Source organism: Oncorhynchus gorbuscha, linkage group LG10 (genome assembly GCF_021184085.1).
Source record: "Oncorhynchus gorbuscha isolate QuinsamMale2020 ecotype Even-year linkage group LG10, OgorEven_v1.0, whole genome shotgun sequence".
Lineage (NCBI taxonomy): Eukaryota > Metazoa > Chordata > Actinopteri > Salmoniformes > Salmonidae > Oncorhynchus > Oncorhynchus gorbuscha.
The window spans coordinates 55913338-55940003 of NC_060182.1; the positions used below are offsets into that span (position 1 = coordinate 55913338).

General features: G+C 41.1%; 1 protein-coding gene across 4 annotated transcripts in view; it reads right to left on the reverse strand.

Annotated features, from left to right (window-relative positions):
• Window positions 1–26666, reverse strand: part of cnksr1 (connector enhancer of kinase suppressor of Ras 1) — an 88372-nt gene that overhangs the window by 3316 nt on the left and 58390 nt on the right. For 3 of the 4 annotated variants that reach the window (XM_046366421.1, XM_046366422.1, XM_046366425.1), the window contains exons 8-17: window positions 25036–25104; window positions 24806–24934; window positions 22941–23038; window positions 21502–21644; window positions 20619–20770; window positions 20417–20450; window positions 20088–20263; window positions 18093–18166; window positions 13659–13730; window positions 1542–1615 (exon numbers count right to left, since the gene is read on the reverse strand). In XM_046366421.1, coding sequence (XP_046222377.1) covers window positions 1542–1615; window positions 13659–13730; window positions 18093–18166; window positions 20088–20263; window positions 20417–20450; window positions 20619–20770; window positions 21502–21644; window positions 22941–23038; window positions 24806–24934; window positions 25036–25104 — 1021 coding nt within the window. The remainder of the gene's footprint in view (window positions 1–1541; window positions 1616–13658; window positions 13731–18092; window positions 18167–20087; window positions 20264–20416; window positions 20451–20618; window positions 20771–21501; window positions 21645–22940; window positions 23039–24805; window positions 24935–25035; window positions 25105–26666) is intronic. The other variant, XM_046366424.1, reaches the window with a different exon arrangement.

A 26666-nucleotide genomic window follows, 5' to 3' on the forward strand; every position in this document is an offset into this window, starting at 1 on the left:
ACTAGTACTAGGTATATATTATTTTATCTATGCATTTGTTTTATAACAGACAACGATGAGACGACCTATAGGGAGGAGGTCAGCTACCTGGCAGTGTGGTGCCAGGACAACAACCTCTCCCTCAACGTTAGCAAGACAAAGGAGCTGATAGTGGACAACGGGAAATGAAGGGCCGAACACGCCCCCTTTCACATCAACAGGGCTGTAGTGGAGCGGGTCGAGAGTTCCTTGGTGTCCACATCACCAATAAACTATCATGGTCCAAACACACCAAGAAAGTTGTGAAGAGGGCACAACAAAAACCTTTTCCTCCACAGGAGACTGAAAAGTTTTGGCATGGGTCCCTAGATCCTCAAACAGTTCTACAGCTGCACCAGTGAGAGCATCATGGCCGGTTGCATCACCGCCTGGTATGGCAACTGCTCGGCATTCGACTGTAAGGCGCTACAGATGGTAGTGCGTACGGCCCAGTACATCACTGGGGCCAAGCTTCCTGCCATCCAGGACCTATATACTAGGCAGTGTCAGAGGAAGGCCCAAAGTCGTAGACTGTTCTCTCTCCTACCGCACGGCAAGCGGTACCGGAGAACCAAGTCTAGGTCCATAAGACTCCTTAACAGCTTCTACCCCCAAGCCACAAAACTGCTGAACAATTCATCAATGGCCACCCGCACTACTTGCATTGACACCCCACTTTGTTTTTACACCGCTGCTACTAACTGTTTATTATCTATGCATCGTCACTTTACCCCCTACCTACATGTAGAAATTACCTCGACTAACCTGTAGCCCGACACATCGACTCAGTACCAGTAAAGACTGTTGTACCGTTGTTACTTAATTGTGTTAATAATGTGGCAAAATGGCTTAAAGACAACAAAGTCAAGGTATTGGAGTGGCCATCACAAAGCCCTGACCTCAATCCTAGAAGAAAAAAAATTGTGGGCAGAACTGAAAAAGCATGTGCAAGTAAGGAGGCCTAAAACCTGACTCAGTTATACCAGCTCTGTCAGGAGGAATGGGCCCATATTCACCCAATGTTTGACCAAATGTTTGACTCAAGTTAAACAATTTAAAGGCAACGCTACCAAATACTAATTGAGTGAGTGTATGCAAACTTCTGACCCACTGGGAATGTGATGAAAGAAATAAAAGCTGAAATAAATAATTCTCTCAACTATTATTCTGACATTTCATATCCTTAAAACAAAGTGGTGATCCTAACTGACCTAAGACAGGAATTGTGAAAAACTGAGTTTAAATGTGTTTGGCTAAGGTGTATGTAAACTTCCGACTTCAACTGTATCTAAATCTAATCTCTCTCTTTTTTTAAAACACATTTGTTTGGTTACCCTGACAAAGATAAGCAAACTCATGGAGAAACTCCATTTAAACGAGTCCAGTAGTAGGCTGGGAAACCAGCCTCTAATGTATTTTTTGATTTGGCTACTGTCAGGGACAACTGTAAGATGGAAAATGGTGACAAAATACTTATCTTCATCCAATCAAAATCTCAAGATTTCATGTAAAGCTTCTCCTACCCTCTTCGCTGTCCGGTGGCCCTTTGTGGAACTTCTTGTGTTTTTGGATGGCTGAAATCAGACAGTTGATCCACCTGCAGAGGAAGAGACAGCATTCACTCCAGGGCTTGTATTCATTAAGCTATTAGGAGTACTGATCTAGATGGAAAGGTCAACTGCTGTATTATCTAAATGCCGAGTGAGTGTGGGCGGTGGAGAGAAACAAAATGGTGCAGTTTGAGGCCAAGTGGTGTAGAGTGATGCGGTGCTGGAGATGGGGGTGTGAGCAGGTGGGTCTGGGCAGGGGTGATGTTGTGTATGTTCGAGTGCGTCTGTATGTTGTCTGTTGTACAGTTGAAGTCGGAAGTTTACATACACCATAGCCAAATACATTTAAACTCAGTTTTTCACATTTACTGACATTTAATCCTATTAAAAATTAGGTCTTAGGTCAGTTAGGATCACCACTTTAAGACTGAAATGTCAGAATAATAGTAGAGAGAATTATTTATTTCAGCTTTTATTTCTTTCATCACATTCCCAGTGGGTCAGAAGTTTACAGACTCAGTATTTAGTAACAATGCCTTTAAATTGTTTAACATGGGTCAAACATTTCAGGTAGCCTTCCACACGAAGTTGGTTGAATTTTGGCCCATTCCTCCTGACAGAGCTGGTGTAACGGAGTCAGGTTCGTAGGCCTCCTTGTTCGCACAAGCTTTTTAAGTTCTGCCCACAAATTTTATATTTTCTAGGATTGAGGTCAGGACTTTGTGGCCACTCCAATACCTTGACTTTGTTGTCCTTAAGCCATTTTGCCACAACTTTGTATGCTTAAAGTATGCTTAAACTTCCTAACTGGTCTTGAGATGTTGCTTCAATATATGTAATTTTCTTCTCTCATGATACCGTCTATTTTGTGAAGTACACCAGCCCGTTCTGCAGCAAAGCACCCCCACAACATGATGCTGCCACCCCCGTGCTTCACGGATGGGATGGTATTCTTTGGCTTGCAAGCCTCCCCCTTTTTACTCCAAACATAACGATGGTCATTATGGCCAAACAGTTATATTTTTGTTTCATCAGAGCAGAGGACATTTCTCCAAAAAGTATGATCTTTGTCCCCATGTGCAGTTGCAAACTGTAGTCTGGCTTTTTTATGGCGGTTAAGGAGCAGTGGCTTCTCCTTGCTGAGCGGCCTTTCAGGTTATGTCGATATAGGACTCGTTTTACTGTGGATATAGATACTTTTGTACCGGTTTCCTCCAGCATCTCCACAAGGTCCTTTGCTGTTGTTCTGGGATTTATTTGCACTTTTCCCACCAAAGTACGTTCATTTCTAGGAGACAGAACATGTCTCCTTCCTGAGAGGTATGATGACTGCGTGGTCCAGTGGTGTTTATACTTGCGTACTATTGTTTGTACAGATGAACGTGGTACCTTCAGGCGTTTGTAAATTGCAAAGATTAACCAGGCTTGTGGAGGTCTACAATTTGTTTTCTGAGGTCTTGGCTGATTTCCCCATGATGTCAAGCAAAGAGGGACTGAGTTTGAAGGTAGGCCTTGAAATACATCCAGAGGTACACCTCCAATTGACTCAAATTATGTCAATTAGCCTATCAGAAGCTTCTAAAGTCGTGACATGATTTTCTGGATTTTTCCAAGCTTTTTAAAGGCACAGTCAACTTAGGGTATGTAAACTTCTGACCCACCGGAATTGTGATACAGTGACTTATAAATTAAATATCCTGTCTGTTAACAATGGTTGGAAAAATCACTTGTGTCATGCACTAACCGACTTGCCGAAACTATAGTTTGTTACCAAGAAATTTGTGGAGATGTTGTAACATGAGTTTTAATGACACCAACCAAGTGCATGCAAAACTTCCGACTTCAACTGTATGTGGATGTTTTGTATTGTAAAACAATTAAAATAAAATAAATAATAAATTAAGGAGTTTTTTTTTTTATAGATCATATTGAATATGAATACACAGACAGGGGGAAACTGATCCTAGATCAGCACTCCTGCTTTGAGAGCTTTATAAACACGGACCGGGCCATCAGGCAGCTTTTAGCACTCATTAGAAACGAGGAGAAAACACTGGAGGGAAGAGTTCCAAAAAATACCACATGTTGAACGAATGCCTGTGAGGCTAAAGCAGGAAAACATGGTCTTTATGTACAGTTATGCACGTTGAATTTCCTCCAAGCAACCAACTACCCCACTGGGATCATTTCAGAAAAGAAAATTCAGCTTATGCCCACAAGTCTTTATTTTAAACTGAAAAAGAAAGAAAGAGAGAGAGAAAGAGAGAAAGAAAGAGAGAGAGAAAGAAAAAAGAGAGAAAGAGAGAAAGAAAGAAAGAAAGAGAGAGAGAGAGAGAGAAAAAGAAAGAGAGAGAGAAAAAAGAGAGAGAGAGAGAGAGAGAGAGAGAGAAAGAAAGAAAGAAAGAAAGAAAGAAAGAGAAAGAAAGAGAGAAAGAGAAAGAGAAAGAAAGAGAAAAAGAAAGAGAGAAAGAAAGAAAGAGAGAAAGAGAAAGAAAGAAAGAAAGAGAAAGAAAGAAAGAAAGAAAGAGAAAGAAAGAAAGAAAGAAAGAAAGAAAGAAAGAGAAAGAGAAAGAAAGAAAGAAAGAAAGAAAGAAAGAAAGAAAGAGAAAGAAAGAAAGAAAGAAAGAAAGAAAGAAAGAAAGAAAGAAAGAGAAAGAAAGAAAGAAAGAAAGAAAGAAAGAAAGAAAGAAAGAAAGAAAGAAAGAAAGAAAGAAAGAAAGAAAGAAAGAAAGAAAGAGAAAGAGATATTCTGTCACACAGCAGTGATTATAGAGGAGTGGAAGTGGATTCAAACAACCCATACCATCATAATGTTACAGTTTGTTCAATAAAACCTTAATGTGACATACAGGGCTGTTAGGGTGACCGTATTACCACCACACCGGCGGTCACGAGTCATGACAGCAGTCAAATTCCATGTGACCGTTTAGTCATGGTTATTAGGCTTCTCCAAGCTCTGATGCTGCTGCTAGTCATTAGCAGTCTACCAAACTTGCTAACTGCTTGGTACTCAGCACTCTATTGTCCCTCTAATCACTCGTACATCAATGCAAATGTGATCAAAAATCTAATTCACGAGTGCCCATGAGTTAATGTTGCGCAACATTTAAAAAATATATTTATATTAAAAAAAAAAATGTTTTGAAAATTGTTTATTCTACCAATTGCGTAGAATAGAATAGAATTAGCCTCTATTGAAAATAGGTGGATCCCATCATCTTTCTACAGGCTAGGCCTACAAAAAGAAAAATGTCCTCTCACTGTCAACTCCATTTATTTTCAGCAAACTTAACGTGTAAATATTTGTATGAACAGAACAAGATTCAACAATTTGAAACATAAACTGAACAAGTTCCGCAGACATGTGACTAACATAAATTTAATATTGTGTCCCTGAACAAAAGGGGGGAGGGGTTCAAAATCAAAATTAACAGTCCGTATCTGGTGTGGCCACCAACTGCATTAAGTACTACAGTGCATCTCCTCCTCATAGACTGCACCAGATTTGCCCATTCTTGCTGTGAGATGTTACCCCACTCTTCCACCAACGCACCTGCAAGTCCCCGGACATTTCTGGGTGGGAATGGCCCTAGCCCTCACCCTCTGATCCAACAGGTCCCAGACCTGCTCAATGTGATTGAGATCCGGGCTCTTCGCTGGCCATGGCAGAACACTGATATTCCTGTCTTGCAGGAAATCACACACAGAATGAGCAGTATGGCTGGTGGCAATTGCATTGTCATGCAGGAGGGTCATGTCAGGATGAGCCTGCAGGAAGGGTACCACATGAGGGAGGAGGAACGCACAGTGTTGAGATTGCCTGCAATGACAAGCTCAGTCCGATGATGCTGTGACACACTGCCCCATACCATGACCCTCCACCTCCAAATCTATCCCGCACCAGAGTACAGGCCTCGGTGTAATGCTCATTCTTTCGACGTTAAACACGAATCCGACCATCACCCCTGGTGAGACAAAACAGCAACTCGTCAGTGAAGAGCACTTTTTGCCAGTCCTGTCTGGTCCAGCGACAGTAGGTTTGTGCCCATAGGCGACGTTGTTGCCAGTGATGTCTTGTGAGGACATGCCTTACAACAGGCTTACAAGCCTATTGCGGACAGCCTGACCACTGACGGAGGGATTGTGCGTTCCTGGCGTAACTCGGGCAGCTGTTGTTGCCATCCTGGACCTGTTCCGCAGGTGTGATGTTCGGATGTACCGATCCTATGCAGGTGTTGTTACACATGGTCTGCCACTGCGAGGACGATCAGCTGTCCATCCGGTCTTCGGTGTCTCACAGTACGGACATTTCCATTTATTGCCCTGGCCACATCTGCAGTCCTCATGCCTCCTTGCAGCATGCCTAAGGCACATTCACGCAGATGAGCAGGGTCCCCTGGGCATCTTTCTTACGGTGTTTTTCAGTGTCAGTGGAAAGGCCTCTTTTAGTGTCCTAAGTTTTCATAACTGTGACCTAAATTGCCTACGGTCTGTAAGCTGTCAGTGTCTTAACGACCATTCCACAGGTGCATATTCATTAATTGTGTGGTTCATTGAACAAGCATGGCAAACAGTGTTTAAACCCTTTACAATAAAGATCTGTGAAGTTATTTGGATCTTTACGAATTATCTTTGAAAGACAGGGTCCTGAAAAAGGGGTGTTTCTTTTTTTGCTGAGTTTATATTTATTTATCAACTTTCCTAATAGGGCTGGGCGATATGGCCAACATTTCATATCCTGATAACGATACGGCACATTCTGTAAATTCAATGAATAAATTGTTTATATAAAATGACCGCATATAAAGGCCAATTTGTTATTACATTTTGAAATAAACTCAACAAATAAAAAAGGTACTTATTCATGTTTGATTATTTCTCCTTTTATTTAGAATCTTTGTGCAAATGTTCAATTAAGCATATAACAAAATAAAAAATATGAATGAATAAAATAGAAAACAATTCAACTACTGCTGCAAACAAAATAAATATTAGGCCTAAAATATATATTTTGGGGGACTTGCCTGTTTTGCATGTTATTTTGGTATTATTCTGCGTCACATATCAATTTGCATTTGGCACCTTGGGTCGAGTGTTAGCACCAACTCAAGAAACTCCAGTTTCTCCACCGTGTAAAATGTCTTTGCAGTTGTAACGGCAGCTGTTCTCTCCTTCCAACTTCGTGATTCTTTGCCATATGGCGTCCCGTTGGCAAAAGCCTCTTGCAACGTTCGAGTCGGGGGTTTGTTTTGAGCACTCGACTGTACTTTTTTGGGGTCTCATCCGTAGACTCTCTCCGTACTGTCCCACATGATTCTTGCGCAAGTGGAAACTAGATTTGTGGTTGTTTGAGTCTGTTGTCGGGACCGGCCTGCGACATATTTTGCAGAGGGCGGTTTTCTGGTCCGTGTCAGACTTTTCATACCCAAACCATGTCCATGCGGCTGAAGTAGCCCCTCTTTTAGGTACGAGCTCAGTGTCTCCGTGATCTGTGTCACGTTCACTCTCCTCCATGTTTGTTTGTGTTGCAAATGTCCTTCCACAGCAAAGAGCCGTCTAATTGACGAAACATATTGCCGTAAAGAGTGTGACTTGCGACACAACGAAATAAACGATAGAGCATAATATGAAACGATAGAAAAACGTATATCGTCACACGATATATGTCATCATTATCGCCCAGCCCTATTTCCTGTGCTTTACAACAGTAGTATAGCCTGCCTGGCTGGCATGAAAATGAATATTGGGTAAGCGTCCTCCATTCTTTATTTAAGTGCATAAATGACATGTATTTTCTTCCCCATGCCCCTGTTCCGAGACATAATAATGGTCCATTCGAAATCAAAACTGATATCAAACATACAGTACCAGTCAAAAGTTTGGACACACCTACTCATTCAAGGATTTGTCTTTATTTTTACATTATAGAATAATAGTGAAGACATCAAAACTATGAAATAACACATACGGAATCATGTAGTAACCAAAAAAGTGTTCAAGTAAATATTTGAGATTCATCAAGGTCGCCACCCTTTTTGCCTTGATGACAGCTTTGCACACTTGTGGAATTCTCTCAACCAGCTTCACCTGTATTGCTTTTCCAACAAGCTTGAAGGAGTTCCCACATATGCTGAGCACTTGTTGGCTGCTTTCCTTCACTCCACGGTCCAACTCATCCCAAACCATCTCAATTGGGTTGAAGTCAGGTGATTGTGGGATCAGGTCATCTGATGCAGTCAACCATCACTCTCCTTCTTGGTCAAATAGCCCTTACACAGTCTGGAGATGTGTTTTGGGTCATTGTTCTGTTGAAAAACAAATGATAGTCCAACTAAATGCAAGTCAGATGGGATGGCGTATCACTGCAGAATGCTGTTGTACCCGTGCTGGTTAAGTGTGCCTTGAATTCTAAATAAATCAAACCATCACACATCCTCCTCCATGCTTCACAGTGGGAACCACACATGCAGAGATCATCCATTCACCTACTCTGTGTCTTACAAAGACACAGAGGTTGGAACCAAAATTCTCAAATTTGGACTCAGACCAAAGGACAGATTTCCACCGGTCTAATGTCCATTGCTCATGTTTCGTGACCCAAGCAAGTCTCTTCTTATTTTCCTTGCAGCAATTCAACAGTCTCCGCTGAACAGTTGATGTTGAGATGTCTCTGTTAATTGAATTCTGTGAAGCAGTTATTTGGGCTGCAATCTGAGGTGCAGTTAACTCTAACATCCTCTGCAGCAGAGGTAACTCTGGATCTTCATTTTTTGTGGCGGTCATCATGAGAATTTCAACGTAATGATGGACTGTCGTTTCCCTTTGTTTATTTGAGCTGTTCTTGCCATAATATGGACTTGGCCCAAATAGGGTTATCTTCTGTATACCGCCCCTAACCTTGTCACAACACAACTGATTGGCTCAAACGAATTAAGAAAATAAATTCCACAAATGAACTTATAACCAGACACACCTGTTAATTGAAATGCATTTCAGGTGACTACCTCATGAAGCTGTTTGAGAGAATGCCAAGCTGTCATTCAGGCCAAGGGTGGCTACTTTGAAGAATCTCAAATATGTAGATTTCTTTGGTTACTACACAATTCCATATGTGTTATTTCATAGTTTTGATGTCTTCACTATTATTCTACAATGTATAAAATAGTAAAAATAAAGAACAATCCTGTAATGAGTAGGTGTGTCCAAACTTTTGACTGGTACTGTATTATTTAGTGTAAAGACAACATTAAATTAACAAGTCTGATGGGTGACTTTATTAGCCTATCACTTGTGAAAGGCAGGAAACAATGCATAGTTTTTTTTTGCGACTTTTTCAAGTCATAGTCGCACACCTCATGCATCCAAGCCCACGAGCCTATGTTTCATATCACAACTGAAGTGGACAATAACTTCTTAAAATTAAGCACATTCATCCGCTTAATAACCGGTGTCGAGCCTGGCGTGCGGCAGGTAGGAGCGTTGGACCAGTAACCGAAAGGTTGCGGGATCAAATCCCCGAGCTGACAAGGTAAAAATCTGTTGTTCTGTCCCTGAGCAAGGCAGTTAACCCCGGGTGCCGAAGACGTGGATGTCGATTAAGACAGCCCTCCCGCACCTCTCGAATTCAGAGGGGTTGGGTTAAATGCAGAAAACACGTTTCAGTTGAATGCATTCAGTTGTACAACTGACTAGGTATCCCCCCTTTCCCTAACTGGCATACACAGGCTGTGAGTTTAGGGAAGATCCTTTTCACCATAACAATGCACCTTTATAATAGAGCATTACATGCATAATTACATTTGCCATCAATTTTGAGAACAGTGTCTTCCCACTAATTGACTGCATTTCGGAACATTGGCTCTTATAGCCTACTGCCATGTGCACATTCAAAATGTTAAGCTAAATGACCAGCCTCGTTGCTTTTAAAAATGTTTTTTTGATGCGAGTGGTTTTATTAAGTTGGGATCTATCGCATCCTACAATTGTCCCAGAGTATGTTTGGAAAATCTATTTATTGCACAGAAGAACAAGTTGACCAATAGAATAGGTGAACTTTTGTAATATGGGGAATAGTAGATTGACAAAGGCTAGTGCTAATTGCTGTTCGTTAGGTCTTACTCATCTTATTGGCTGACAAAAAGTAGGCAACACGGACTGTTCTGACATCTTTAGTATGCGCCTCGGAATTCGATAAGAGGGGCGCGAAGTTGCGTCCCCCGATGTGTCTATCTTCATTCACTCGTAGCCTACTTCTTAGCTGAAATGCCTGAGAGAAGGACCCGATCACGTGACGTGCATTGGCTACATCCGAGAGAGCCATGTACGTGAGAGGTGCTTCAGAGCACGGCAGCCGGGGAGAAGGGATTTACAATTAGCCTATTATATTCAGCCCAAGGGCAAAATGGCCCCTTTGGCAGCGAAAGGCATTGATTTTTTTAGGGGGCATTACGGCCACACAAGGGGGATGCCGCCAAGAGTGTGTGCAGCTTGCGACTTTTTTCAAATCATCAGAGTCCCATCATGCAGCCTTAAAATATATTAAAACATCAAAACATATGGCACGACGTTTGTATCACAACTAAAGTTGCATAAATACCTATACATGAAGCATATAGGGAGAGTTCCTTTGTTAACCGCTCAACACAGAATAAGCCACATGCGCACTTCCTTTGAAATCGTTTGGAGAAAAATATCCTCTCTTTTATTAAGCCATGTTCAATTGTAATCTACATACTATAAAATAATACTAAATAATGTCACAGAATTCTAAGCAAATCTTGTCTGCTAAACGAACCAGTGTAGCCCACAGCCATATTGCATAGCGGCAGGGTAGCCTAGTGGTTAGAGTGTTGGACTAGTAATCGAAAGGTTGCAAGTTCAATTCCCGAGCTGAGAAGGTACAAATCTGTTGTTCTGCCCCTGAACAGGTAGTTAACCCACTGTTCCTAGGCCATCATTGAAAATAAAAATTTGTTCTTAACTGACTTGCCTGGTTAAATAAAGGTAAAAAAACTAATAAATAGCCATATCAGGGCCTAACGACAACTCAGAGTATTCTGTTCTTGTGAAGTGTGTTTCTCATCTCATATGTATATACTGTATTCTATTCTACTGTATTTTAGTCAATGCCACTCCGACATTGCTCGATCTAATATCTATATATTTCTTAATTCCATTCTTTTAATTTTAGATGTGTGTGTACTGTTAGATCCTTCTGCACTGTTGGAGCTAGGAACACAAGCATTTCGCTACACCCGCCATAACATCTGCTGAATATGTGCATGTGACCAATAAAATTAGATTTGATTTAAAATAGACTACATTTGCTTCGTATCATGTTTCCTTAGAACTGTCTAAAATAAATCATGGATTTGACTTTTTAAAATGAAGATGTTCCAAAGGTCTGCACTAGTGGCTTGTAGGCTTTGCGTGGAAGACAGGAGATGATAAACGTGTTTATGCTAATTAACGGTCAATTACCGTGTGAAACCTGCAGTTATTTGCTTGACAATCACCGGCTCCACAGTCCTAGTGACATATCCAATGAGCTCAAGATGGTGAAATACCTCTTTCTTGTGCTCATAGGTTAGCCTTTATCTTTATGGCCTAGTCCCTGATATGTTTGTGCCACGTGACAATGACAGGAATGGAAAGAAAGCACAAACAGATCTGGGACAAGGCTAACGTGACCCATGTCTGATATAATAACCCTCTCTGAAGTAAGAGCCATCACTGATCATGGTTGTAACCTATGTGGCGTACAGCAGATCAGCCACCAGGGGGAGACTCGTCGAGGCATGGTGGCAGACGGAGTATACATTACGAGGCGATGGTGCCCTCTGCTGGACGTGCCAGGTCTCGACGGGCTCTCCGGCCAGGACTAATTGGGGCTGCTAGTGGTTGGTGAGTAATCAAGGGCTGATTGCTCACCAGCTGGACAGGTCCCAATAAAGCTGCCAGAAGAGCAGCGCACTGGAGGAAGGACTGGGGGAGGAAAGGTTACTCCCATATAGTTGGGGACGGTTCCAGAGGTAAAAGGAGGGAGTTCAGTTTTTGTTCCCCACAGGATACAACAAGACCCAGAGCCCAGAAGACGGTATCCCGGAGAGGAGACCTTTTCTTTTGGCTTGTTGTTCAAATAAACACCCTTGACACCGAGCTAATCCTACTCTGTCCGTGTCTGATCTGTGTAGACGTTGACCCCACCCCCCTGGTCTGCCACACCTATAAGACTAACAACGTTGCCAGACCGACCAACCAACATAACTCATTCTCTGCCTAAAAAAAAACAGAATCAGAAGACGTCTCTTTAGCCACGCTACATCATTTCAATGCAATTTGAATAATAAGTGTATGCAAATCAAATCACTGGGACATTTCCATCGTCGTTTCTATGGGGAATCGTCAGCTGTAGGCTTGGAAGGTAGCCCGTATATATTGTATACCGGGGTATTTGGAAGTAGCCACGGCATGCTTTTTCAATACCATGAATAGCATTGAAACTATTTCTTTTAAGTTTTTTAAAATATAAATAATGAATATTTGTTGCTACTTTTAAAGTAAAATACCCATAGTCAACTTGTGCAATACGTTAGGAGATCAAGCATGTCACCTGTCACATTTTTAAAAAATGATAAAGTTTACCTGTAGTCCCCAGTCACGTTTACAAGCACACAATGACAAGAGACCGGAGCCTTAAGTCACTCACTGTTCTGCAGCACGCACCAGGTGATCTAGCTACAGTACGGAAATGACAAGTAAATGTTCGCCAGCTAGATGTCTTATACAGTGAGCTCCAAAAGTATGGGGACATGTTTTGTTTTGGCTCTGTACTCCAGCACTTTGGATTTGAAATGATACAATGACTACGATGTTAAAGTGCAGCTTTAGTCTGTCAGCTTTCATTTTAGGGAATTTTCAACCATATGGTGTGAACCATTTAGAAATTACAGCACTTTTTGTACATAGTTTCCCCCATTATAGTAGACCAAAATTACTGGGACAAATTCACTTGTTTATTAAAGTAGTAAAAAGTGAAGTATTTGGTTCCATATTCACAGCACACAATGACTACATCAGGCTCGTGACTCTACAAACTTGTTGGATGCATTTTACGTTTGTTTTGGTTGTGTTTCAGATTATTTTATGCCCAATATAAATTCATGGTAATTAATGTATTGTGTAATTTTGGAGTAGCCTTTATTATAAATAAGAATAGAATATGTTTCCAAATCCACATTAATGTGGATGCTAGAATAATTACAGATAATCCTCAATGAACCATGAATATGTGCGATATGTGAGAAATTTACGAACACACAAATATCATACCCACCCAAGAACGCTAACCTCCCCGGTTATTGAAATGGTGTGAAGTTAGCATGTCTTGGGGGTATGATACTTGTGCGTCTGTGACACCCGACATGGATGAAAATACTTTCAAATTAAAGCTGTCAGTCTGCACTTTAACCTCATAGTCTTCGTATCATTTCAAATCCACAGTGCTGGAGTACAGAGCCAAAACAACAAAAAATGTGTCACTGTCCCAATACTTTTGGAGCTCACAGAAATGTCCTAAATGCTCTGCAGTTGTGCATTTGGTTTGCTAACTTAGTAGCTAGTTATCTAGCTAGCTAAGTGGTCAGCTTCTTGCAAAATCAACCTTCTCGCAGAATCATGCTTCTCTTAGTAAGAGCAGAGAATCCCTTCCTGGATCAAGAGCCTTGCTGTCTAATATACGTTTTGTGCGTGCAGCAAACTTTGAGTAGCATTTTCGAGTTACTTTTTATAACTTTATGAGTTGGGAAATAGTTTATGTCACAGAGACTGTACAAAATGTTTGCATGCGCTCACGAGCATTTGCTATGTTTTTGTCCATGTACTTGTTAGCATGGGGGAGGGAGGGGGGCGGCATCATTCGTGGGCGACGACGTGTTTACTGTTGCCTTGTTTTTCCAAAAAAAAAATGAATACTCTCGCAAGCAATCGAATACTAGCATCCGTTTCGATATTCGATTAATCGTGCCCATCCCTAGTGTGTGTGTGTGTGTATTAGCACACTGTGTGTGTTCATAAATCGGTCACACTTACTTGGTCATGTCATTGACGTTCTCGGCGGCGAAGAAGAAAGTCTGGAAGCGCTGGTGGCACATTTGGAAGACACTGGGAGAAGGAGAGCGAGAGTGGTAGAGAAACCAAGGGAGAGCGAGAGTGGTAGAGAAACCGAGGGAGAGCGAGAGAGAGAAAGGAGAGTGACAGAAAGAGAGAGCGAGAGAAATTCTAATTAAATTACGGCTCCACAGCCTCAGACGATCTAGATACTTTTTCTAACCTCTCTGGATTACAACCAAATTACGATGAGTGTACTATATTACGTGTTGATCACCCCCTAAAAAATGTTTTACATTACAGTGTTGTTTACCAATAAAATGGCCTGTCGGTGATGTGGACATACTCGGTATTCATATCTTGAAAAACAAATATTCACTACAATACATTTTTATAGAAAATGTGCAAAACTAGACAAGATCTTGCTACCATGGAAAGAAAAACACTTGTGTAAAAATCACCCTGATTAACTCTTTAGTCATATCCCAGTTTACCTATTTGCTTATAGCCTTGCCTACACCTAGCAAAATGTTTTTTGAAATTATATGAGCAAAAAAGATTCCATTTTATTTGGAACGGAAAACTGAAACTAAATTGAAGGGGCCTATTTATATCATTAATATGAATTTGGAGGGCAGAAATGAGAAAATCTTAAAACATTAGACCTCTCACTAAAGGCGTCAGTCATACATCAGTTATACTTAAATCCGAACTGGTTCTCCAGCAGATTAGTAAGAATGGCTCACCCCTTGTTCAAGAATGGCCTTTTTCCCTTCATTCAGATGACATCATCTCACTTTCAGTTACTTGAAAATAAATAAGACTGATGGAGTTATTTCACACATGCAGCTAACAAAACTATATGGAAATGTCTGCTCTACCCAAAATTTCAACCAACTAATTGCAGCATCAACACAAAAATCAAAGAGGCAAGTGGGAGAGGGAAATGGTAAGAAACTTGTCTGTCGGCCCTGCATTAAAGACCAAAATTGGTTAAAGAAAATTGTGATTACTGAGAAAGTATACCAGTTTCATTTAAGGACCAAAAAATAAATAATTGACAGCTGTTGCCATATAGATTGCAAAATAGTTGGGAAGAGATTTTAGATTTTAGGCACATGGTTTATGAGCTGATACACAAAACGACGTCAGATTCAAAACGTATAATATTCCAATTTATATTATGATACATAATTCTTGCAACCAATAGAATGTTATATACAGTGCCTTTGAAAAGTATTCAGACCCCTTGACTTTTTCCACATTTTGTTATGTTACAGCCTTATTCTAAAATGGATTCAATAGTTTTTTCCCCTTCATTAATCTACACACAATACCCCATAATGACAAAGCAAAAACAGTTTTAGAAATTTTAGCAAATTTACAAAAAAAGAAAAACAGAAAAATCATATTTACATAAGTATTCAGACCCTTTACTCAGTACAGTACTTTGTTGAAGCACCTTTGGCTGTGATTACGGCCTTGAGTTTTCTTGGATATGACGCTACAAGCTTGGCACACCTGTATTTGGAGAGTTTCTCCCAACCTGTCAGGTTGGATGGGGAGCATCACTGCACAGCTATTTTCAGGTTTCTCCAGAAATGTTAAAATCGGGTTCAAGTCTGGGCTCTGGCTGGGCCACTCAAGGACATATAGACTTGTCCCGAAGCAATTCCTGCGTTGTCTTGGCTGTGTGCTTCGGGTCGTTGTCCTGTTGGAAGGTGAACCTTCACCACAGTCGGAGATCCTGATCACTCTGGAGCAGGTTTTCATCAAGGATCTCTCTGAACTTTGCTCCATTCATCTTTACCTCGATGCTGACTAGTCTCCCAGTCCCTGCCACTGAAAAACATCCCCATAGCATGATGCTGCCACTACTATACTTCACCGTAGGAATGGTACCAGGTTTCCTCCAGACGTGACGATTGGCATTCAGGCCAAAGAGTTCCCATTTTGGTTTCATCAGACCAGAGAATCTTGTTTCTCATGGTCTGGGAGACCTTCAGGTGCATTTTGGCAAACTCCAAGTGTGCCTTTTACTGAGGAGTGTCTTCCGTCTGGCCACTCTACCATAAAGGCCTGATTGGTGTAGTGCTGCAGAGATGGGAGAACCTTCCAGAAGAACAACCATCTCCACAGAGGAACTCTGTCAGAGTGACCATCAGGTTCTGTCTCTGAGCTCTGCGGACAATTCCTTCGACCTCATGGCTTGGTTTTATTGCTGACATGCACTGTCAACTGTGGGACCTTTTTAAATCATGTCCAATCAATTGAATTTACCATAGGTGGACTACAATCAAGTTGTAGAAACATATCACGGATGATCAATGGAAACAGGACGCACCTGAGCTAAATTTCAAGTCTCATAGCAAATGGTCTGAATACTTATGTAAATAAAGATATTTCTGTTTTTTAATACGTTTGCAAAAAATTCTAAAAATAATTTTTCACTTTGTCATTATGGGGTATTGTGTGTAGATTGATGAGGAATAGAATAAAGCTGTAACGCAACAAAATGTGGAAAAAGGGGTCTGAATACTTTCCATATGCACGGTATATGGGGGATACAATCATCCCAGCTCTGCATTTTCCTGCGAAGAGACAACCATTAGATAATTTGTTTAGGGTTAGGGTTACTGCTGGGTGATTTGAAAAGTTTTATAATAAAATAATAATAAATATGCCATTTAGCAGACGCTTTTATCCAAAGCGACTTACAGTCATGTGTGCATACATTCTACGTATGGGTGGTCCCGGGGATCGAACCCACTACCCTGGCGTTACAAGCGCCATGCTCTACCAACTGAGCTACAGAAGGACCACAACCACAATTTTAGTCAATCGATCAATAATAAACATTATTGCTAAAATCGTTATTATCTTTAAAATTCACTATCTGTAGAAACTACGAGAATAGAAAAAGGTTCAGAACTTTTGTGAAACATCACAGCACTTTTGAAAAATATGTGGAAAATAGAAACTGGATTGTCTCCAGAGATAGTTGGAATGGGTTGAGGGTAAGTGAAGGATGGGATAAAAATACATTTAAAAAAGATAACTATTGTAAAATATATTGTGTCCGTAAAATATACATAGTATGTATAACCTGGAAGTAGAAGCCTAAGTGCTGTTGCCCATTAGTTTACTCCAATTAGGGGAGGGGTGGTAGGTTTAGGGGAACATAATAAAGGAAAATATTTTGTATGTATAATGCATGTAAATACATGTACAATGTATTTACAAAAAATATAATGGTTGATTGGAAATTATACAGACAATTACATTGATGGAAGCTACAATATATATGCAATATTAAAGCTGATCTACTCCCCAAAGAAAAATATGAATAAAATAAAAGTTAAGACTACGCTAGCTACCCTTAAGCTAGCTACCCCTACAATAAAAGATGGGGGATGTTACTACTTACTCACACTTTGACAGAATGGTATTAGTAAGAAGGTCTGCTCAATTGATTCCCTTTACCTTTAGTAGATATGACATTTCAGTGTTTGCCTCTGACCCACATTTTTAGAGGCCCTACTCTTTGCTGCAGAGACAAAGTGTAGCTGTTTTAAAGCTAATGTGCTGCAATTCTCCAATTTTGCCATGGCTTATGCCATGTTCTTATGCTATCCGAGTGACTCAAACATTATAACAAAATCAATGTGGGCCCTATGACATGTCATTTTTGATATTTTAGATTCTAAATCTAAGTTTATTTTGGTGATTGTTAGTTTCAAAGATGATCTTTAAAAATATATATATGTGGCTCCATTATCGTCAATACATACTTTATACCAGGTTTTAATTGCTTATACAATGAAAATGTTTGACCATTCAGAAAATTATTTTCAACAAAATAATAATATATATATATATTTTATTTTTGGAGTAGCGGCAGCTAAATGAATATAGGGGAAACACTGCACTCTTGGAAACGTATATAGCAGTTCCCTTTTTTGCTGATGTACATTACACTGGGCTTGCATTGCAATCTAATAATATAAAGGTTAAGTCCAAATCTGGGTTAAAATCATTTTCAAAATACTTCATTTGCGGCTGTCTGGCGTGTCAGATGGATGGGACTTTCAAATTTAGGATGATTCCATTGCGCCAGATTTAAAAAACACAGATGGGACTCAAGTAGGTCAGGTACCATCAAACAGTGAATCCTAAATTTTATTTTTATTTATTTAACTAGGGCAAGAACAAATTCTTATTTACAATGACAGCCTTGGAATAGTGGGTTAACTGCCTTGTTCAGGGGCAGAACGATAGATTTTTACCTTGTCAGCTCGGGGATTCGATCTAGCAACCTTTCGGTTACTGTCCCAAAGCTCTAACCACTAATCTACCTGCCGCCCCTAAACAACTTGTCTTATCACACTAGACACTCCATCCGACATGAATACTCACTACTTCCTCTTGTGTTCTCCTGCACCCTCGATGTTGTAGCTGGAGATCTTAACCAGGCCCTCCGCTTTCTCCTCCTGACGATGACAAAGAAAGGAATAGGTTAATCAAACACAACTACTGCAGCCGTGATAGCCTGGTTACTCCACAATGAGCCCTATGAGTGTTCAGTCCACTTTAACCAGGCTACTGCAATTCCAGTGAGCACAAGATGTTGAAAAAACACATTTATCGAACATATTTTGCGCATGGTCATTTTGATAAGGACCGCCTCATAAGAGGTCATGCTTATCACAATTACCAGGCATAAAATACATACAGATAATGCCAAATCACATTGCATAGTGGAAGCCTGTTTCACAACCAAATGCAATAATACTAGCAGTCATGGTGATAAATGCAACAATCTCAACCATGTTATTATTGGGCCTCCATCACATTACGTGCATAAACCTGCCAATGAGACACAGTGTATAATATGATATAATAGCATATTGTCTATTATCTGCTGTAGCCTGTCCAAGGACTTCAGATGAAAATGAACTTTTATGGCTAACACAAGCACGACTGTACATTGATGTAAGGCGTGGAATGCCGATTCATGTGCATCGTCTCTATCAACGCAATAATGAATGAATGCACTTATACGATTGTGTTCACTTGGGGTACATTCAGGGAAGTGAAACCTTTCCACAGAAACGTCGTGAATAAAGCTGCCACGACTCACTCACTTTCCTCATGACAGACAATCCCATCTGTTCTACACAATACCATACAATCTACACAATTCTGCATGCACCCTCCCGAACAGTTATCAAGTCCTGGAATATTAAAGCACCTTACATGATTGTGTAACGTAATTTCCGGACTATAAGCCGCTACTTTATTCCCACACTTTGAACCTCGCGGTTTATACCATGACGCGGCTAATTGATGGATTTTTCCCGCTTTCACAAGATTCATGCCGCCAAAAAACTGAGCACCGTCACATAATGTGATGTAAATCGAGCGCACTCAAACTTCCCATCATTCTGATTACGGTAGTAATTTTGTCACCCTCATCATGGCAAAGACACGGAGAAATGCATATGATGCAGCTTTCAAGTTGAAGGAGATCGATCTGGCTGTTGGAAAAGGGAATAGAGCTGCTGCATGGGAGCTTGGCCTTAATGAGTCGATGATAAGACCTTGGAAACAGCAGCGTGAGGAACTGACTCAGTGCAAAAAGACAACAAAGGCTTTCAGAGGGAAGAAAAGCAGATGGCCCAAGTATTTGCAGCCACTCGAAATCAGTGTAAATCGTGCATTTAAGGTGGTGCTCCTTGTTCAGTGGGATTCTTGGATGACAAGTGGGGAGAAATCCTTCACTAAAACGGGCCGCAGGCGAAGAGCATCTTATGGTCAAGTCTGCCAGTGGGTCCTGACAGCGTGGAGCATTGTCAAAAAATCCACTATCATCAACGGGTTTCGAAAGGCTGGAGTGCTGCGTGTTTAAGGGGCAGCATGAGCTCAACGGGGTATTTGCCTCCGGATGAAAGTGACGAGAGCGACAATGAAAACGATCCAACATCGGATGAAGCAATTCTGAGGCTATTCAACTCAGACACCGAAGGAGATGACTTCAGTGGTTTCAGTGCACAGGAGGAGGAAGATAGTGACCAAGTTCATTTGTTTCAATGTACCGGTAGGCACCTGCGGCTTATAGACATGTGCGGCGTATTTATGTACAAAATACATATTTTTTAAATAATTCAGTGGGTGCGGTTTATATTCAGGTGCGCTTAATAGTCCAGCAATTATGGTAGGTTTGTGTATAAGTGTTTAACAGTTTTCTTCCCTCGACCCTTTTTGAGGGGGGATGAGTGGGGAGTTGGGGTGGGGGCTCAACAGGGTTAGCACTGGTAACATGGTTCTATCTAATGAAACAGTTAATACATTCAATTACACAGTTCATAGAACAGTTCATATTTATAACAAATTAAACAAAAAGGACCTCACCTGCTGACTGGTGTACCAATAGAGAGAGGGGCCCTTGAGGACGAACCAGAAGCGCTGCCATTTCTGGGTCATGAACACACTGCTCTCCTTCCTCTTCTTCCACAGCCAGCCGTCACACTCGGGCCGACTCAGCTCGCGACACGACACACGCCGCCTGCTCATCACTTTACGCGTGCCTGGGGGGGTTGTGGTGTGTTGTGTGTGAGGGGTTAGACGGGAGAGGGTGTCAAAGTTATGGTGACACAATCTCCATGCACATCGAAATACCTGCTGCGAAAATAAGTACTCTAAATAAATAAGGAAAACAGATTTTTAACACCCAAACTTACCTTTTGTAGACCCCTTTTTTTGTTCTTTATCCTCCTAAAATTAAAACAGCAGAGAATTTGTCCTCAATTCAATAAAAAAACACGTAATTGTCTTTCCAAAAAGCTCAAATGTACACATTAAAACATCACATGTAGAGAGCCTCTCCAGAAACTAACCTCATCGCCATCATAACCACCAAAACAGTGTGTGTGTCTCTCTCACCGTGTGTCCGCCCATCTCAGGACAGGAACTGATGGAACTGATACTCTCTCTGCCTAGTTCTATTACCCGGGGGGACGGACTTCTGGAGGGCGCAGAGCCCTTTCCGTTCGGCCCGGGGCTGAGCCTGGACCCCTCCAAACCCTCGGCTTCTCCTAGGACACACACACATGCACACTTTTTATACAACAACACAGCACAATTACAATCACTACTAACAGCCAACAACTAACATTCCGTCTCCAACAGTCTTACTTTAGCTGGAATTTAGTGTCATGTTCAGTAGCAAAAATATTTTGAAAAGTTTTCAAAAAGGACAAATTCATCCCTTTATTGGCTTAATTCTTCAATGTTCTTCCCTGTTTTTCTCTCGTTATTTTACCAACTGGTTTTGGATGCCGAGAGTAACTGAACAGGGCCCTGGTAGGCTACCTACTGAAACATGTTATGGCGATAAACGGTGTCGTCTGATAACCACTTCAAACTGTCTTGAACGATAAATAGTGACACTTATTCAAATGACAAAAGGAATCAATAAAATGGTATCTATTATTACCATTTACCGTAATGCCAGTTCGGCTATTCCTTCTAAACCTTATCATATTGGCCTATGTGCCCCGGCACTAGTTCTACCAGATGGTCACTATCTGGCCAAGTTCCAAAACGGAAGCCCAGGCTAGTTGTTCTACAATTTCTATTCTTTAAATTTGATATTAAACCTAACCTTAAACTTAACTTCACTGCTAATCTTATGCCTAACCTTTAAATATAGACCAAAAAGCTACATTTTGTTTTCATTAATACAATTTACAATTTAGCCAATTTTGACCTTTCAGCATCGAGTGGGAACCCTTCTAACATTTATGGTCATGTCTATGGTTCCGACCTGATGACAGGTATGAGAGGTCCCCCTGGGACCCCCTGGGACATAAGGTGTATGTCAGGCTGCCGTCCAATCCCCTGTCGCTGGACAGATCCGACTTCTCCTGGCCCATAGGCTGGATATCCACTGGCCCTTGAACTGCAGCCCTACATACAGGTAGAGGGGGCACACTTTACCACACTCACACTATCCATCCACAACACTATATGTCAGCCCTGCACACCACACATGGGAAGAGGGAGCACACTTAGTCACACTAACACCAAAGATGGTTTAGAATGAAGATATGTAGAAACTGCTTCTAATAGAAATTCAACATTGCGCATGTAGGTGATGTCATGGCGACTAAGCTCTTGCGCAGAAACACATCATTGGGTGTAATGGTCGAACTGTGCATGGGCAGGCCATCAAATCAAAAAAGGCACTCCTTCGATATAAAATTGTTCTTGACGAAAAAAGAAAACGTGTCAGTTTGTCACTTTCATGAGGTTGGAGTAATAAGATGTTCAGCTACTTGGCTCGAATCTAGGTTGTGCCTTTAGTTTTTGAGAAAATTAACAACTAAGAAAGAATGTTTCACTTCTCAAACCCCAATCTGGTCTGCAGAGTCTGCTTCGCCAGCTTTCCCGGAAGTCTTGCGATGTTGGGCCTCTGGGTTTAGAAGCATACACACGCAACACGCAAAAGAGTGGGAGGGGCCAAAAACTATAGCATTGATATAGAACCCTGAAGCAGGAAATACAAATGCAACACATGAAGTTAGGGTATTTTTTGAGGTGGTGAATATGAACTAATATCAATGTAAGACCATTGTGGAGATTATGAAAGCAACTGACAAACTTTCATTTTAAGGTAAACTTCCCCTTTAAAGTGCAAATCAATTTGGATATATCGTTTCAACAAAAACTCATCAGAAGTCAGAATTAATCTACACTCCCATAGGAGATCAGTATGAGACCGAGTCAAATGTTTTTCAGACAGTAGCACAGTACACAATATAAATGTATTGATCTAACGCAGCAGGCCTTTGTTGGTTTCCACTATTCTGTGGGAGGGAAATATTAAATGGCCAATGACCATCTATGACAGCCTTAATTGCATTTGCAACATGACCTCATCCATTGGTCTATTACAGAATCATGCTGCCTGTTGCAGACAGGTCAGACAAGTTGTGCGAGAGGAAACACTTCGGACATCTCTTTTTAAAATCAGCCAGTACAGACAGAAAATAGGTTTTAGGCTCAAAACAACTGAAGAGTTTCTGCCTAAAATATACTAAGTAGGTGGATGAAAAAAAAAAACTCAATTGAAAAATACTGGACTTCATTTGATAAAGACAAAAAATATGTTCAAATGGTTGTGTAAAATGTACACACACACACAGAGAGAGAGAGAGAAAGTACTGAAGTAGTAGAATTCATGTCTGGTGTGTGTGTTCTCACCTGAATGACAGAGACCTGACTGAGGCTGCTACTCTCTCAAATATGGAGTGTTTCTGGTTTCCCTCTTCGTCTTCCTCCTCCTCCTCCTCTTCCTCTTTCTGAAAACCAGCCAGCAGAAAATGTGAACCCTCCCCACCCACTTCAGATTAAGAGATAGGGTGTGAAGTTGTGAACTCTTCTCAGTTCCTTTTAATAGAGAGAGTGTGTGTGTGTGTGTGTGTGTGTGTGTGTGTGTGTGTGTGTGTGTGTGTGTGTGTGTGTGTGTGTGTGTGTGTGTGTGTGTGTGTGTGTGTGTGTGTGTGTGTGTGTGTGTGTGTGTGTGTGAGCTGAGCCACAGCGCGCCATGTGGGCCGAGCCCTCAGGACAAATGGCAGCTTTTATCATCCACATAAAATCCTAGTCTTCAGCCTCCACTCACCTGTGGCGCACACACACTAGCAACGCGCCTGCCCCTCTTTTTCAGCCGTATATTTCCTGTGTTTGAGGGGTGCAAAATCCACTTCTCATTTACACCTCGCTGGATTAATTGCTTTTATTTTACTCCTGCGACTTTTTCCACACTTTACGACCATGGAAATGTTTGTAATGACCTGTCAAACACACCCCGGTAATGGCTGAAATGGGCTCAATGGAATACACCGTCTTTCCGTTGCATCTATAAGAATGGTAAAGCTTCATCGGGGACTTCATGCACTGTCTCCAGGCATCACAAGAAAGACTAGAAAGATAACTATTTTGAAGGGTCTACAGTTTTTGTGGATGAGAATGTTTTTTAAATAATTTAATATTAGTTGAAACGTTCATAAATTAGATGCACTGAAATGAAAGCAACATCTGAAAATGAACACTTGGATTATAGTGATATTATGTCTGATGTCGCAAACAATGTGAAGTATGTTCCAATAGGTATAATCTAGAGCCAAGTGTGTTGATTTTTAATCCAATGGTATTCTGCTATTGACACATTTGTTAAAATATGCAAGAGAATGTGACAACACCAATTAATGAGGCAGTCGAGACAGCACAGCTGAGTGCAGGTAGGGTAGACTGAACAAGTTGTTGGTGGTTACAGCCCTGTTCCACCCCTTTATGTTAATATTCATATATGCAAATACACCAGGTGTGTTTATGCAAATTGGGTACATATACCTTTATTTTAACACAATATATATATTTTAAAATACCCGATATAGTAAGAAAATCTATATAGGAGTGCATTCTAAGATTTTTATATATCTTATTTTTTTTACATTTGACAAATTGAATACCTGAATTACATTATTTGTCCATGCCAGTAAAATGTTATGTGCTTATAATAATAATTTGATTATAAAAAATTCCACGTTTGGAGTACTGCACGCACACACATACACACGCACACAGGTCCTGAGCAAGCGTCAATACACACGACTGACTGACATGGCTCGCTGTCTCAGTGTTCAGACTACAGCACAGGCTGGCTTTAACACGGTGAGTCATGTAACGAGGGGTGGCGGAGTAGTTAGCTGTGTGTGCATGACAGAAGAGTGTGTGTATGAGAGGGAAAAAATGTGTGTGTGCACGTCCGTGATTTGTTTTTCTATATAGACAGAGACAAGACCTTGGGCAGGGTGAGAGCATGAAGGCTTGAAGGTGGGGATAACAAACAGTTAAACCCAAGTGACCAGAGGTTATCCAGAGAGAATCTGCTCTATGAAAGCCTACAGGTCTAAATGGATGTGTGTTCCTTGGTTCAGTATGTGCTGGTGCTGGTGGGAGTGTGTACATGCCTGAGTGTAAACGTGTGTGTGTACATGCATCCTCCTGAATGCGTGTATGTATGTACACATGCAATGTATGCTTCTCACTGTACTCCAGCAGCCTACCTGTGGCGAGGGGGGCTGTTGGGCTGTCTCTTTGCTTCTCAGTGACACAGGGACCTTCTTGAGGACCAGCGTCACCCCACTGGGGTTCTCCTTCAGTTTCTTCACGAGGTTCTTCCTGCTCCAGCCAACCTGACAATGCAGAGCACTATGGGAGTTGGAGTTCATATAAAGTTATGTTTGGCTAGGCCAGACTTGGCGCTAAGTAACACACAAGCACACAAAATACTCACCACAATCTGGTCATTGACTTGGATCACTTCGTCTCCAGCCAGTATCTTCTCACAGAACTCAGCGGGTGACTGCAATGCACAAGCCAATAATTAAAACACACAAACGCACACCACTATAGACTATGTATGACAGATGTAACATTGTGGTGGGGACTTGACGTCTGACCTTAATTGGTTTAAAAAGAGGAATCAAATCCAATCTTATTTGTCACATACTTCGTAAACAGCAGCGAAATGCTTACTTAGGGTCAGAGGTTAAAAGTCTGAGTGGGCTTGTGTACTAAATCATGCATACTGTACGTGCACATGTGCATGCACTGAGTGTGCATGTGCTGTTCTCTCTAGAATGCATACACAGAGTGCTTCAGATCGTCTCCAGTAGCAGTAGCCAGGGGAGTCTGTCTATATTCTGATCATGACATCATGGAAAAAACACATGTCTATCCCAGGCTGTCCCAGAGAAGAGACCATCCTGTACTAAAGCTTGGTTCCCTCGATCCTTTCCCTGGCAAGCCTTCATCTAACTGGGAGAGTAATAAAATAGCCAAGCCCCCAACCGATTTTTTGATTAGATTTAACTTGGCTGGTCAGTTAAGAAAAAAAATCGTATTTTCAATGACAGCCTAGGAACAGTGGGTTAACTGCCTTGTTCAGGGGCAGAAAGACAGATTATTATTTTTTATTTTAATTGTCAGCTCGGGGATTTGATCTTGCAACCTTTCCGTTACTAGTCCAACTAGGCTACCTGCCGCTTCACCTATCACCTAGGAATGATCAGAATTCTATTTTATATGTGCATTTGTATATCATTCAGCAGATGCTCTTATCCAGACAAACGTACAATTAGCGCATTCAAGTAAGTTCGGGAAAAACAACCGCCTATCACAATCGTTGCAGTCATTCCATTCAGGTCGCTGTTCATGTACTGTAATAACAGACAGACACAGCCAAGTCAGGGCGGAGTACATATGTGAACCACCTAAACTGACAGGGAAAAACTCCTGGCCATAAAAAGTGACCTGCTTCAGCCAGTCAATATCATAATAATAATAATAATAATAATAGATATTTCACGAACGACCATTCAAGTTTTGTCATGCGCAAGTACGGTGAAATAGCCGTACCACTAATGACCATTAAAGTGGCACTCTTTCACAACACTAAAACCTCAATAATCACCCTAAGATAACGTATCGAACGCAGTAGGATTAGTTACAACCACATTGGATTACCAGTCTTAGATACTGTAGGTCAGTGGTTACATCCCAAATGGCACCAGATTGCCTATAGTGGACTACTTTTTGACGAGAGTGGTGTGAACAATCCTCCCACTGTAGCAGCTTGTTATAAACATTATGCCTCTATAGTAAATAGTGGTATCATTATACTGGCTTACAGCCGATGCCATGAGGTCCGTGTTTTCTGATGATTCTATCTACCATGGTAAATCCCCTGATATTTGTGGCTTTAACAGAGTACTTGCACTTGGCAACTGTCCCTCTACAGAATGGCAGACTAATGTTAGCTCGATTAACTAATGGTTATTTAGAAATCTACAGTGCACACAAAGCAACACACACACACAGTGTGTACAGTGGGTACTAAATTACTGACACCCTTGATAAAGATGA